General features: G+C 41.9%; 1 protein-coding gene across 1 annotated transcript in view; it reads right to left on the reverse strand.

Annotated features, from left to right (window-relative positions):
• LOC137886795 (unconventional myosin-XVIIIa-like) overlaps nucleotides 1-5,670 on the reverse strand; it is a 50,110-nt gene extending 44,440 nt beyond the window's left edge. The window contains exons 1-5 of the mRNA XM_068729418.1: nucleotides 5,614-5,670; nucleotides 4,577-4,600; nucleotides 3,131-3,925; nucleotides 1,373-1,486; nucleotides 1,117-1,188 (exon numbers count right to left, since the gene is read on the reverse strand). Coding sequence (XP_068585519.1) covers nucleotides 1,117-1,188; nucleotides 1,373-1,486; nucleotides 3,131-3,814 — 870 coding nt within the window. The 5' untranslated portion in view covers nucleotides 3,815-3,925; nucleotides 4,577-4,600; nucleotides 5,614-5,670. The remainder of the gene's footprint in view (nucleotides 1-1,116; nucleotides 1,189-1,372; nucleotides 1,487-3,130; nucleotides 3,926-4,576; nucleotides 4,601-5,613) is intronic.
• Nucleotides 5,671-15,310: the final 9,640 nt, after the last annotated feature.

Genomic DNA, 15,310 nt, shown 5'->3' on the forward strand with positions numbered 1-15,310 from the left:
CTTTCAGTGCTCTGGACTTTGAGAGAAAAAATAAGCAGACACTTCCATATTATCAAGCACTGCCAGAATAATAACAATGGGCATTGTACGATGTCATACAGTATGCAGGTGCTCCCCTGGACCTGATAACAAAGCAGTTAATGCTACAGAATGAATGAGAGGAGGGCACTGAGCGAGAGAAACACAGAGCTACAGCTGTTAAATCCATATGTGCAAGTGAGCTCTAAGAACTCAAACTGTTGTTTCTGAAACAAAAAGTGTTACCAATAAATCACACAGCATACCATTTATGATAGCATGTATGGATCCAAAATTGGATATTATGATCAGTTTTGTCAAAGTGTCCACAGAATATCTTTCATTTCGGTTAGGGCTGGGCGATAACTCATTGTGATAATTTATCTTTTTTCAATGGAACCGTATCATATATCGAGATACACAAATACGTCGTCTAATTTGATAATAACAAGCATCTGCCAACCTAAATTCTGGTTTTGTTTTTCCATCACACTTTACGCTACCACTAAGTTCTATGCAATTAACAAATGTCAATATATGCAAATATTTCTTTTATTTCACATGAAACTCATTTCGCACTAAAGCACTAAAGTATTTAAATTACACAGGAGTATAGGCTACAACAAGAGGCCTTATCATCTGGTTATTTCATATAGACTATGTATTGTATTACAAGAAAACATGTTATAATATTGTGATATATATAGTTATCAAGACATGAAATTACCTATATCAGGATGAAAGGTATTGTCCATATCGCCCAGTCCTATCTCCAGTATATTAACATCAACATCCATTGAACAAGTTCAGCTCATGCTGCAGAGAAAGTCTTTATTTTCCTTTAAGTCTTCTCCATAACTTGCAACAGAGAAATTATCCCACCCTTTGGTCTCAAAGTTTCAAATTTCACACCAAGTGGCCCACAACGTAGAGGACCCCTGTAATAAGAAGCTCGGGACAGCCGTGGACCCGGGTCACTTTCGACACATTTCCCTCTATCTGGAGAAGCAAGCATGTCGACTCACGCTGGTAACAGGGTAAGCCTTGGCAAAGCAATAGCAGGTGCAAACCAAACAAAGTTACAAAGAGAGAAGTTACATCATGGCCACTGATGGCGAAGATCCTCCTCACACGCTTGTAATCCTCCTCAGAGGGAACCAGCTCCGGGACCTACAGTTGGAGAGCAGGACCAGCAGATTGCAGTTGGGCAGCCGGGAAGTAAAACCAATGATGAAGAGGAAATTGCTGTCAAGATCCACTTTACACAAACAAACCCAAAAACTGAGTGGGCACACAGAAGCATGCCATGTAAAAAAATAATAATAATGTGAGAAACACACACTCTGGCGTGTACCTTTGCTTCGAGATGAACACACACCTGTTCATTCGGTGCAGACTGAGCCTGGGGCGGCGCAACGGGGGGCGGCTTATCATCGGGGGCCGCAGAGGGACAAGGTGTCTCCTTTCCCTTCACACAATTATACGCAAACGTCCACAAACACACAGTTGGACGGACAGACGTGCACACAAAGATGGAAATGACATGTGAAGGTGACGATGAGGATGACATTGATGTTTTGGTGTACTTTCTTTAAACTCTGTATTCGATTCGACACATCCAGACCTACAACCAACTCCGTGGGACGTTTGTTCCTGCTAATTCAATTTTCCAGTTAATTCAATCAGGAAATGAGTAAGGGAGACGAGTATCAAAGAGAATCGGATCATTAAGCGCCGCATCAGAAAGATAATGGTTCACGGCTTTTGTTTGTCAGTGGTTACTTAAGTAACAAGCTGTTGCAATTAAAATGGTTTATCATTGTCTCAGCTGACTTATCTGCTGTGGATCAATAGTTGTAGTTTATTTTTCCCCATATCTGCTGCCATTTACATCTAAGTTGTATTTCAAGTTGAGGTTGTGCAGCTAAAAAAATATTGTAATCATGATAAAACCATTACTCCTGATTAATTCTTATCTTGAGATGACAATCAGGCTAAGTAGGGCCATTACAATGCTTGTTTTAATTTAACGTTTTCTCTCATCTCATATGCTAAAAGTGAGAATTCGTGGCTCCAGCGTGAGCAGAACAATCTAATCACTATACAGCACAAATCTTTAAGGATGCTCAGTCAGACACAAATGCACATTCCTGAGTTCACATCTTGATCCTTCCCTAAATATTAGAAACCTAAATCTGTCCCTAGAGAAGTCGTAAACACAATATCCCTCAGCAAAAACCAGGTGCATACCTCCGAAATCAAATCCCTGGCTCAACGGCCAAATAACCAACTGTTCGCCAGATTTTATGGGCATCTGTTGATCCAATTTTTAGATGGCCTGCCGGCAGACAAAATGCCAAAGACGCTAAATAACAGGACAGAAATATAACCTTGTCTGAGGTACAAGCTGAAAGAGAGACCGTGACGTTAAATACTGAAAGCTACACAATAAGAGTTCAGTTTAGCTGTAGGTGAAGGCTCCAGCCGCACGTGGTGATGCATGACCAACTGGGATCTCGGTTTCCTCTTCAGCTGTTTTGAGCTGTTTAATTAGCAGCAGCTAGCAATTAGCTTACTCTGTAAGAATATACTTTGTATTCTTATTGTGATTCCTGTTTCTATAAAAAAAAAGCCTCCCAAAAGAACCGCCGGAGCCCCCGCCTCAGTGGTCAGTCGTCAGTGCTCTGCCTGCAGAAAGTGACAGTAATGAGTCACGGCTCAGTGCTCGCAGATAACTCCGACTGACCGGACTAGCAGAGTGCAGGCCATGAGCACACTCTTACACCCACTGATGAGGTCTATTCATGAGCTGGCACATGCACCCTTCTTCTCTTCGCTTATTCGGGGGAGGCTTCATTATGTCACGGCTCCTTTTTGTCAGAAATGAACTTGTACTTTTGTGAAAATGTAAAAAAAGAGCAATTGTGTTAATCATGAAGATGACATTTAGTAATAAAACGCAAGTTGTATGAAATGGTAACCAAAAGCTAAAGATGTCTTTCAGTGTAAACACTGTGAGGAGGTTGCATGAACAGAAAAGTCTGTGTTTTTATCAAACAGCATGCTCCACCCAGAGGTTAAGTAGCAAACGTGCACTTATTTCACTCAGTACCTCCGGTTTCTTCACAGCAACCAGACGAGGCTTTGGGATGAACCCTGCAGGAGGAGCCAGGGGGTCCGTTTTTTGGACTGGGATGAATCCTGGAGGTCTTGCGAGGGGATTCTGGTTTGGGGGCCCCGGATTGGATTTTCTGGCAGGGATGAAACCAGGTGGAGGTGTCAACAGACTCTGTTTGGGGAGCGGGATGAAACCAGCAGGCGGGGCCAAAGGGTTGGGTTTGGGAGCGGGGATGAATCCAGCTGGAGGGGTGAGGGGGTTGAACTTTGGTGGTGCAGGGTTTGGTGCTGTAGCAGTGGGCACAGATGTGACATCCTCTGTTTTTTCCTCCTCTTGCTCCGCCTCTTCTTTCTCTTCCTCCTGCTTCGCCTCGTCTTTCATGTCCTCTTTGCGGTCCTGGGTGCGGGTGCGAGGCCGGTGTTCCTTGGTTCTGCTTCTGCCCATTAGGCTGGTCAGGCCCATGGAGATATCATCCTTGTCCGGCCGAGCAGCTCTGGCGGTCCTGAGGGTCTGGGATTCTGCAGTGGAGGCGGCCCTCGCAGACTCTGAAACTGAAACGGGCTGGTTCTGCTCTACCGTCACAGCAGGAACCACGCGCCTGACGACTCTCCTCACGACCCTCGCCACTTTTTTGCCGCTGAAGCTCTGCTCCTCCCCCGGACTGTCCGAGCCGCCCATGGCAACGTTACTATTTGACTCTTCAGCTGACGACGCCGGCGACTGTGGACCGCTTCCTGTGTCTAGCCCAGGTTTAGTGGCTGCCTGAGGCGGACTACTATCTCCATCAGACTGGATACAAACAGAGCAAGACAGACAATAGTACAGATTATACCTATGGCTGGGTGCAGATAAACGGTCAAAGATTTCATCAGCAGGTTCTGGGCTCAGAAACTCTGTGGAAAGGCTTATTAAAAAATTCTACATTTCAATTCAATTCTAACTTTGGAGCTTATTGGCAAACTGTTGCAAATGTACTCAAAACATTTGTCAGACTTCAAGGATGCACACAATGCATTTAGATGAGAAACACTAAATATATAAACATAACTTTTGTTCGTGGACACTGCAGACACTGTGTTTCAGACACATGATGCTCAGTGTTGACAATGAAGAGACTAAATTATTTGTAAATGTCCTTTATCAAACTCACACTTTAGTCATCTTCATCATTAGTTGCCCCGAGAGTGAATTTCAAGTCCTATCAGTATACAAGTAATTATTGATGAAGAAACTGTATTTCATCACCATATACCCAAATTCAAGCTAGTTAACTTCCCAAGACCATGGTTAAGTAACCTGACATTAGCTAGCATAAGGTTGTGATCATGATTAGTGACCAAATAATTTTTCTGTTATCTTGTACCACCGCACACAAAACTGTTCCTTCATCATGTGAATTAGTGCTCAAAAGCGTGCTGGTAGAGAAAAAGAAGCACTTACATCTGTCTTGTTCTCAACTTTAACCTATACAAGAGGAAGCAACAAGAACAAGGTGAAACCACACATTCAGAGCAAAGCTTTTCTCCATCAACAGAAAGGTTCACACGTTCAACAAGCAACAGCATGCACAAAAACAATAAACACACACAGAAAAACGAGACTTCCCTTTTGCTCCCAGAATGAAAAGCGGGATTTGTACGCCATGGAGATAGGCCAGAAGTCATGGAACAAGCTGGGCGACGTGTCGAATAAATGTATGGAATGATGAGATGATGACAGAAAGAAATAGAAAAGAGACAGCCGCGTAGCAATGAAGAATGTCAACTTAAGGGTGAAAGGTGGGAAACTGTGAACTTGTTTTCTGCACACAACAAGGCGGTGGGACCATGCAGTCCTGAGGACAAAACACATGAATTGAATAGTTTAACTATAGCTCTCTTTACACAATAGGAGACATGACGATCTAACAAGATCTATGTGAACAGGACCAAAAGTCTGTGCTCAGAATCACCTGCACGAGTGATGTTTAATATATGCGGGCCTTGCTCGCAATCAATTAATATAACTATGCATGACGAACTACCCTTCACCTCATTCAGCAGACTAAAATGATTACATATGTCATTTGTCGTAACATCAATCAATCAAGCTTAATGCGTTTTGACTTAGCAAAATACATTAAAACCAGCGATATTAATGGTTGATTGACAAAGAAATCAAACAACACTTGGGATTTTCACACTTGCATCTATAGTCAATAACCAGGCAAACATATCACAACTTTTCATGAACAGTTGAGACAAAACAATGGCATCTTACTCACTGAGGAGACAGAGCACAGCAAAATGTTTCACCATGCCTGGCCCTGCTTTCATCAGAGTCCCTTCCTATAAATAGTTTTCAGCAGCAAAAGGAGGCCATTTCTGAGAGGCCATCAGAGGCCCAAATGGGACTGCTAAGCAGAGCAAGTAGACCCTGAGCGGATCACACCGCTCACCACACACACACGCAGTCCGCCAGAGGCCCGCGGCCATTACCTTCTCTTTAGGGCTGGTTAACCTTCCAATCTTCGCTCCGCCACCTGGAGCGGTGCAGTCGGGGGCCGAGGCAGGTTAAGGGACCTGGGTCCTGCAAAGAGCTCACACTCACTAGTCCTGAGAGGGAGTGCGGGAGGGCAACGTGGAGGGCAGGGCTGCAGTCAGCACAGCGCAGTAACGCTGTGGTCTGAGGAGTGGAGGGGCGTAATGTGAGAGGAGCTGGGCACGGAGATAGAACAGGGACAGCTGCTGAAATACACAGGGGGCTATAAATAGTATTTGCAGAGGCACGTCAATTAACACTTTTCACTGCCACTCCCATTTCCTGGTGACAAGGGGTTTCCCCTAATCAGGTGATACACAATCTTTTATTTGCCCTTTAAATTTGAGGGGAACACAAAAGCTGCAATAACTGAGATCCACGGCTCAGTACCAAATTCAACAATGTCCTTCTCCAAACAGACTCAGAATTGAATGAAAGCTTATTTAATCTTCCACCCTCCCCCTCTACAATTATCACACTATTATCTGCACATCCAACATCCAACTAGAATCCTCTCCATTCGCTGTAAGGTGAGAAACCTTTCTCTCTATACAGCTACAGTAACGCACACATTGACTCACAGATAAACACGCAAAAAAACAAAGGCCTATCATCTGAGGCCACAGCACGTCTGTAACATTTGTGGGAGAAATGTTCCTCAACATCCTTTTTATACCACAAGAGGGAGCTGTAAACTAATGTATTGATTCCTCTGTTTCACAGAGTGGTCTGCTTAAGCACACTACTGACCTAAATTTGAGATGTTGTATGGTTTAGTGACAGGATCATGCACAAAACAGTGGTTGCAGGACCCGAGCCCAGATACACGACAAGCACTCCTGAATGAAAGAGTAAATCGAGATTCAATTCAGGACATGGCTTAATGTGAAAGCTCTGTCAATACTGCATTGCTGTAAAACCAGTCGGGTAAAAATACATGCAACGGTGAGTTGCCTGGAGGTAGATTTTCAGCTTGTTGGTGCCATGGAAATAAAGCAACAGGCTTGGCTGGGCAGGAATAAGATAATCCATTCTTGGCATGCTCTTTTCCTCTTCATAAACTCATAAATTGTTTAATTTATCAAATAACCGGTGCTTATGTACCAAGTAGAAAGTGGGTTTTGTTGAAGTAATTCATTCAGAATCGAGAGAAAACTTTACATTTTTCCTGCAAAAAAAAATGATACATATATACTGTATAATATATAATGTGCTATAAAGTGTTCCTTCCTCATGGTACAACCAGAAGCTCCTATTAGCACTCAGCAAGAGCCAGCCAAACACACAGCCTAGCCCATCTATCTAGCACAGTTTGCTAATCCCCAGAGTCAGTTACTGGGACACAGCACCGTGTCTACGCGTGGTTAGTGCAGACCAAAGACTAAGGACTATACACCATAAACACTGTTGATTCTGACCCAGTTAAATCCTTAAAACATATGAAATCTGTTGGAATTATGTTGGAAATAAATACAATATCTGCTATTTCTTTATTTACCAAACCCTTATTAATTTGAGTTTTAGTCCTTAGAAATTAGAAAAGGGAGAGCTAACAAGATGACACACAAAAGCTATGACAACAGAATGACAAAAACATGAAATAAACTTTCAGATTAAAATCTCCACACAGCATAATCCCCAAAAGCAGGCGTTTGACCAGCGTCCATGCTTCGGCAGAAATGAATCATGGGACATCACAATCTGCAGTCCTCTGACAATTCCAGGACATGACCCAGATTTTACTCCGTAATAGCAAAAAGGCCTGAAAATCAGAAGTTCTCTCTGAAAGTAGGCCACCTGGGCATGATTTAGGGAGCAGCAGGTTTATGCTCAGGTGTGAGCTCACCGGTGCAGCAGAAAGTAAACATGGCCTTATGTAACAGTGCTAGATAATTTTGGAATGATGCTGGATTTTTGGATCAGAAATCCAACAACCAATTGATGTAACAGCACACATTGATAATCTCAATAAAACAGGAATACACACTGCACATTCTATCCGCTTGTAGTGACACGTATAAAAGTGCCATAAAACAAGCAAAGAGGCTCAATTAAAATAGTTTGCATAAATTATGAAATATCAAATACTTGTAAAGAATGGAGGGCATCTTAAGTGCAGCCTCCATCATGAACCAAACAGCTTTATTCTTGGAAGCCCCACCTCTTTCTAATCCACGCCTGTGCTAATACTCTCTGCTGCTGTAGCATCGCCCCAATGGAGAGGGGGATGATGTGATTTAAATGGGCAGCTCCAGGAGGAGATTACACCATTTGCTAATTTCCTAATGATAAAACTGTGTCTGGGCTGCAGAAAGACAGGAAATGCATGGCATGGCAGATAAGTGATGCAGGGGTTATTAGTCGACCACACGGGAACATCAGGTCAGCTGTGGACCATCCTGGCAATCAGACCTTCAGCATCATTAAGTGTAAACCGGTCAAATTACCTGCTGAAAGGTATGATTTGGGATGTTATTGAAACATTACATGGATCAGATTTTTCCTGATTGTTCTTACCATATTTAAACTTTTATTTTATTTTATTTTATTTTTTCTATTATTATTATTATTATTTAAAAAAATATATTATTTTGTTTATTGTATTTTATTTTATTTTATTCTACTTTTGTTTAGTTAATTCTAGTTTAGTTTATTTTGGTTCAGTTTAGTTTAGTTTATTTCAGTTTTTATTAAATTAAAGAAATAATAACAATAATTCAACTATGGTGGTGCTGCCAGCTTTGTAAGGATGAAGAAATTGTAGATATAATCATGAAATATGTAAGTAAAAGCTATTAAATAACTGTCAAGTCTCTGCCAAATAGACTCAGATGTACAATAATAACAAAGTGGCATGTGCTGTTCAGGGACACTAACCAGTTCAAGAGAGAGACATTTTTGGCCCCCTGCAACAACAAAAAAAGGCATCTCAACTTTGTTTCTTAATGCCTCTGACCAATTAATTGACCTCAACCAGCTGGAAAATTGTCTAACAGTGCCCCTCCCTTCAGAATGTGTGCGAGACAACAAATAGCAGACACAGGTATCACAGCCCCACTTACACACTGTAGACACACTGGATTAGTTGATCCTGCTTTAGTTCCCACCCAGAATGGTTTACGTTTTTTTTATTAGAGTATGATCATTAAGTACATTCACAATATTTGTTTTAACTTTTCAAACAATAGTTCAAACATATTGTACATTCCATTTCAGTGTTATCAACTGTGAATGTGACTTCACATACCGGTGATCTGAGTCCAGTGGTGTGGTCTAAAACTCAGTGTCTATGAACGGGGAGTTTACAGTGAATCGGGGAAGACACTAAAAGCTTTGGGAATACAACAGAAGAAAAGCTGCTCTGGCCTCATGTAGTGTGGACAATGGCTGCCACCCAATGGACAAAAGGTTCATGTGCTCTGCTGTGCATACTCGGCCTCGCCATGAAATTATCTAATTTAGGCCCAGAATAATGTCTGGGCACGTTTAAAGTTTATATTTCTCCTGAGAAGTGATCTACTGCTGACCCTTTGAATGGCAAATAAGCAAATGTTTGAGATTATATTAAGTTAGTGCCAGAAACAATAATATGGATGAGGAGATTCCTTTTTTGTGTGTAAATGTGAGAGGTGTATTATGCAGTCTAAAGCAAACCATCTGATGTTACTGACTGATCAGAGGCCATATCATGATAAAAACAGAAGTAGACAGAGACAGAGGGGGGAGACTCCAGGAAGTCACCGCACCCAGCCAAGAAGTAGTCCAACCCATAAAGCCCTGTAAACCACGACTAGTTATAGATACAACAACACAGCTCGAGATATAACATGTTAATAAGAGAGTTTTAGAGGTCCTGGCATAGGCGGTTCAAAGCTAGGCCAGCTGTTTCCGCCTGCCTCTAGTGTTTATGCTAAGCTAAGCTAACAGTCTCCCGGCTGTAGCTTCATTGTTGGCGGGCTAGTTATGAGAGTGGTATGAATTTTCTCTCACCGTCACACAAGAAATTAGCATATTTCCCAAAATGCCAAAGCATTTCACTAACCTTTAAATAAATTCAGCTAACCTGCAATAAGTGCTCATGCATCACATATGGTTTTACCTGCATAGCACAGCTCTAGATCCAGAATCCAGACCTTATTATAACCACCTATAAATAGTGCTGCTGGTTCTAGGTCACGCTCACATGCTCATTTTTCTGCTTTTTTACAATGGCCTGTCTCATGATGATCGTCAAGATCAGTTGAACAAAGCAAAGCAAATTAATTGTTTTCTCTGGCTGTGCCAGAACATTCCCACAACGGTACAATCCCATGTGAATCAAAATGATGGTAGCATGGGTAAAAGCATCCGTTGGAAGGTGAGACAATGGGGTGCACACAGACAGAAAAACACATATCAAGTTCACACCTGCTGCTGTACAGTACACATCTCACACAACTGTGACACACATCTTCTGTTTAACTTCATATTTGTTTTCACTGTGTCTTAGATTTCTGTACACCAGCCTTGTTCCATGAACGTTTAACATCAGAACAACAAACCCTGTATGGCCCCACGATTACAAGAACTGAACTTTCACACCGAGCCGAGCGAATCTGAGCCAGGTCTCAGCCCTGACGTGCTCTGAGAAGAATGGAGGTAATCTCCTTTATTACGCAAAAGCACTGCGAACCTCGTACAGTGTGATTCTGAATCAATCTGTATCTGACAACTGACCCAATGTGGTGCTGCCCAATTTGTTTTACTGATTGAAACATCTGTCTCAATATAGATGCATAATATTTTATTGCATGTATAACAATGAATATGACACACTAGAATGTACCTGAGGTAAGGCTGTTCAATAGGCAAAAATACATATTCTTAAAGTAATAATCATTTAAATAAAAATCCGTTACTATCTATCAGCGAATTAGGTAACACAATGGTGGTTGAGCCTTTATCCCCCACCTTGCATTTGCAGTATTGCAAACTGGGTGTATGTGGCAACATTTCCCTGTAGAAAGTGAGGTCCAAAAACACACCACATTTCCTGCTTACCGCCATAGGTACCATTAAAGAGAACGAAGCGGACATCTTGGAGTTTCTAAGTTTAATTTCCAATTTAACTTCAATAATATCAAACAGTATTATGCTTTTTTCAGTTTCAAACTGAAATGATACAAGTGTGATGTTCTATTTACATCCATCCTCATTATGTAACTAATATGCTGGGGCTTTTAATCAAGACTGACTATTGTATTTTGTTCAAATTTTATTACAAAATGTTTTTTTATTACAAAATAAAATGTATAAAATAGCAAAAGCGCTGTGAGAACACTACTGATGCACCTCAGATAACAACACAGCACACTCTTGACCTGAGCCAAAGTTAATCTCACCCACTGTCTTAAGACACTTAAAAATGCTCAAAATTTGAGTGTTTGTTGTGGCAGCTAATAAAGAGTTTAACTTGATGCTCCTCTACTTGTTGCACATGATTTTCCGAGCGAAAACAACCGAGTGAGCCGCAGGCCAAGTCTTACAAGACCATATGGCTGTGGTCTGTGGCGGCGTTTGGGCCGTTGTTTCCTTCAGTGTCCTATTGTTTGGTGTCAAAGGACTGGGGGAGGGTGGGGAGGCGGGGGATTATACACACAACACATTCTCTTTTTCAAAAACACACACACACTCCCCCAAACACACAAGCACAAAAGCACATTACCAGTGTCATTACAGTTCCACCCACGATCGAGATCTTAAAAAATCACCTTCAGGGTGCAAAACCACATACCAAATACCAAAATGAGAAAAAAAGGCTGGTATATATGGTCATTTTAGTAAGTTTTACCCCGGTACATATTAAGAAAATGAATAAATATCACAGCTCCAGGAGCACCAGAACAATGCAAGTATCAAGGATCATTTTTCAAAAGTCTGTAATTGTCACGACATCCAAAGTGACATCCTGGCCAACAAGAAAGCAGCATATTTTAGATATAAGCACTCATAGGTATGAAATTCTGCGATGGCATTGAAGACACAGAATCTGTAAATGTGGAATTTGTGTTTGCAAGTTAGAATATATTCACTTTTGGTGGACTGAACATGATTCAACAACACTACTTACATCAGAGACGTCTTTGTCCGGGCCCTCAGTGGTCCTCAGCCAGCAGCGGTTCAACTCGCTCAGCTCCAAAATAGGCTGCACCTTCAGCCGGACCGACTCTCCCGACTGACGGATCATCTCCACGATCTCGTCCCTGCTCTTGTTCTCCACGTTGACCCCGTTGATTTCCACGAGCCTGTCTCCTGGCACCAGACCCAGAGCCCGGTCCTTGGTCCCGGCACCCGGTTCGGCGAAGTGCACCACACGGCGACACGCTCCTCCGTCGGGCTGCCTGTCCAGCATGGTGGTCCTCCGCAAGGAGAAGCCAAAATCCCCGGTGTTGCGCCGCTGCAGCTCCAGCTCTCTCGGATCTGGTATTGGTGGAGCAACGAGCACGGGCAGCTGTAGGTCTGCGCCTGGGAAGGTCTTTTCCACCAGCTCAGGAATGTCAACCATGTAGGTGCCTTTTGGGTTGGAGTGGTACTTCAAATACGTAGTCCAGTTCTCACCAGCAAGATCTGAAGCCTCCGAGGCCTCGTCCTCATTGCTCCTTTGGGAAAAAGACACGTGTCTCTGGCCTACCGAGGAATTCAACCTGGCCAATTCCCCAAACCTGGCTGCTCTCTCCTTTACAGAGCTGCGATGATGTTCCACTTCTTTTCCCCTCACGTCTTCGCCAGAGATACTCAGGCTCATTTGCCCAGTACCCTGCCGCAGGGTGTGAAGCCGCTCGGCCTCCAGGTGCGTCAGGCTGAGCTCCATGCTGGTAGCTACCTTTATAGGGATAGGACTAGAGATCTCCAACTTGCTCCTCGAGTCCCTCTTGGAGCTCCCTCGATTGAGGTTGAAGAAGCCTCTGCGTATGCTCATCTCTTCCAGGCTCTTTAACTCAGCCTGGGACATGCGCTCTTTCTTCTCCTTCTTCTCCTTCTTGCCCAAGTCCTTCTCCTTCTCCTTGTCTTTCCTAATCAAGTGAAACATGCTCCAACTTTTCTGTAGTCTGATTCCAGTTTGAATTGTTCACAGCGACAAAAAGGGCAGTGTCATATAAATGATGAGAGAGAGGGAGTATCTCTGGTAGCTACGGACCTGCAACGCCATCTGTAAGGAAAAAGAGGAGAAAATTAAGGAATTATTTTGCTGAACAGTCTAATTTAGTTTTGCCTGAATATGGTACTGCCATGCCGATTGTTGGCCAATATTGTTTAATCATGCACATCTGCAATGGCACACACAGTATTATGTGAGATGAGCAAAACAAAATTGCAGATACAGTAAATTCTTTACAGGATGCTTGTTTTTCATCCTTCTTTTAACTTCAAGTTTAATGCTGTTATATTTTCATGTTTGTATGCATAGATGAATAATAACATTCTTCCTGCATTTTATTGTTGCAACACATAAAAAACATTTGAACAAATACTGCCATGCACATCATAACTTTGTATCAGTGTGCAGCTTTTGCAATCATTGTAATCAGCCTTTTTTAACACAGTGTCAACAAAAAATACGACCAACAAACGCTAATATAGTCTACATTTGGGATGTATTCTCTCAGTCCTCTACACTGACACATTCGAAGTTGCCCTACATGCAGACACAGTTTTGAGGAGCTTGGACCACATCTGTCTTGCTGTCAAATGTTCAGCATCACCATTAACAGTGATGCAGAACACCTGAACATTTGCGCGCGAGGCTCTCCGTGGAACCTGAATGCCTCGCACACACACACACACACACACACACACACACACACACACACACACACACACACACACACACACACACAGTAGCCTGGGTCAACCCATAAACAGTAAATTCGCACTTAATCCATACTTAATCACATCTCCTGAGGTCAGACAGGCAATACAATAGCAACAGCCTCAATTGACAGCACTTTAAACTTCTGTGAATATTGTCATGGTGACTTTTCACGTGAAATGAAAGAACATTCTGGATGTTTAGCTTTAATTGAACTTACTGTACACACACGCTGTAGCTGAGTCTGTCGCTGCGGCTGGTCCAGCTCGGCCGTAATGCTCTCCCTTTAAGCTGCTTTCCCCTCATTCCCTATCACCGGTGGCCTTAGGGAACACTTTCAGTAGAGAGTGTAACAATGTCATTTATATAAAACACAACATTTTTTTAAGTTAACGCTATTAGCACATATGACACTGACCTACCTGAAATTGCCCGCGTTGTTGTCTTGCTTGAAGGTTTCATTTTTCTCCTTGGTATATTGACAGGAGGTGCGCGAAATGTAGCTTGTGATGCCTTCACATGCTTACCGTAAGCTCCGACTCAACATTGGTACGGTAGGTTTTTAACGACCCTCGACTGTAGACACACCTACTCTCTGTATTTTTATTTTAGAAAAAGAAAATCACGCAGTTAGTAGTCATGTATAGAATAGTCTATATATTTGAATATGAAAACTGCATGGAAGTTTAATTATGTGCATGGAACACCACAACGCCACATCCATAAATAATTATCCAAAACATACTTTCACCCCGTTTTAATTATGCTGCTTTCATGCAGTCCATTTCTATATGTTACACGTGGAAAAAAAAGTGTTCCAAATCATGGTCAAATCTAGCCCTCTATAATCTTGTTTGGGTCGTCAATGGTTCAACTACTCTAAAAATATAGGAATTCCAACAGCACTTAAAGGCAGCACCAGTGTAACCCGGAAAGCAGTGACCCCTCCTGGTCTTTTTACTCACTTAAACAGTGAATGTGCAAGTATACAATAAGGGGCACAGGTATATTATATTATATTATATTATATTGTATTGTATTGTATTGTATTGTATTGTATTGTATTGTATTGTATTATATTATATTGCCATGCAGGACAGCAAGATTTTTCAGATATGTCTGCTTATGTTTTTTAATATTTCTAAGTGTCTTTGAGTTTTTTGAAAAGCGCTTATTCAATAAAATGTATTATTATTAATTGTATTGTTATTATAATTATTATTATCATTATTGAGTCAAGGAAAATCAAGCCTTTTGTCACACTCTATGGCACAGATAACCTACTGTAGAGGTTACAGTCCACTAACTTTGCTGACTTTGCCATTTTCGATCAATATAGACTTCTAAACCAGGTCAGATTCCTTGTGCATTGCTGCTCAACAGGCCAAATTAGTATGTCTATAGTATGTCGTAGTATGTTTAAACTGGCCATCTGTCGACAAAGGATCCTTTGTGGACCCTTGTTTCTTCAACAAGAGTAGTGTACGTGTGGGAGTAGGTGGAGGTATGAATAAATCACAGCAAATACCTTGATTTGACTGTATTTACAGAAAAGTTTTCATAAAAATCTGCACTACATTAATATCAGTGCTTCCCTCTACAGTACCCCTAAACCCAGAGTAGTAATCACATTGCAACATCTCCGAATCATTCCAAAATTCCAGATTATTCATGTTAAGTTCTCTTGTGCTGGGGAAATTCTCTGTGGCTAGAAACAAACAAACAACTTGACTCAGTCACAGTTTCTCCCTGAAATTATCTGAATCCTTTGGATAATCACTACCTTCATAACTTACTTAAACTGA

This window comes from Cebidichthys violaceus, unplaced genomic scaffold, assembly GCF_023349555.1.
Source record: "Cebidichthys violaceus isolate CVI_PGR_0920_01 unplaced genomic scaffold, fCebVio1.0.p SCAF_46, whole genome shotgun sequence".
NCBI classification, from domain to species: domain Eukaryota; kingdom Metazoa; phylum Chordata; class Actinopteri; order Perciformes; family Stichaeidae; genus Cebidichthys; species Cebidichthys violaceus.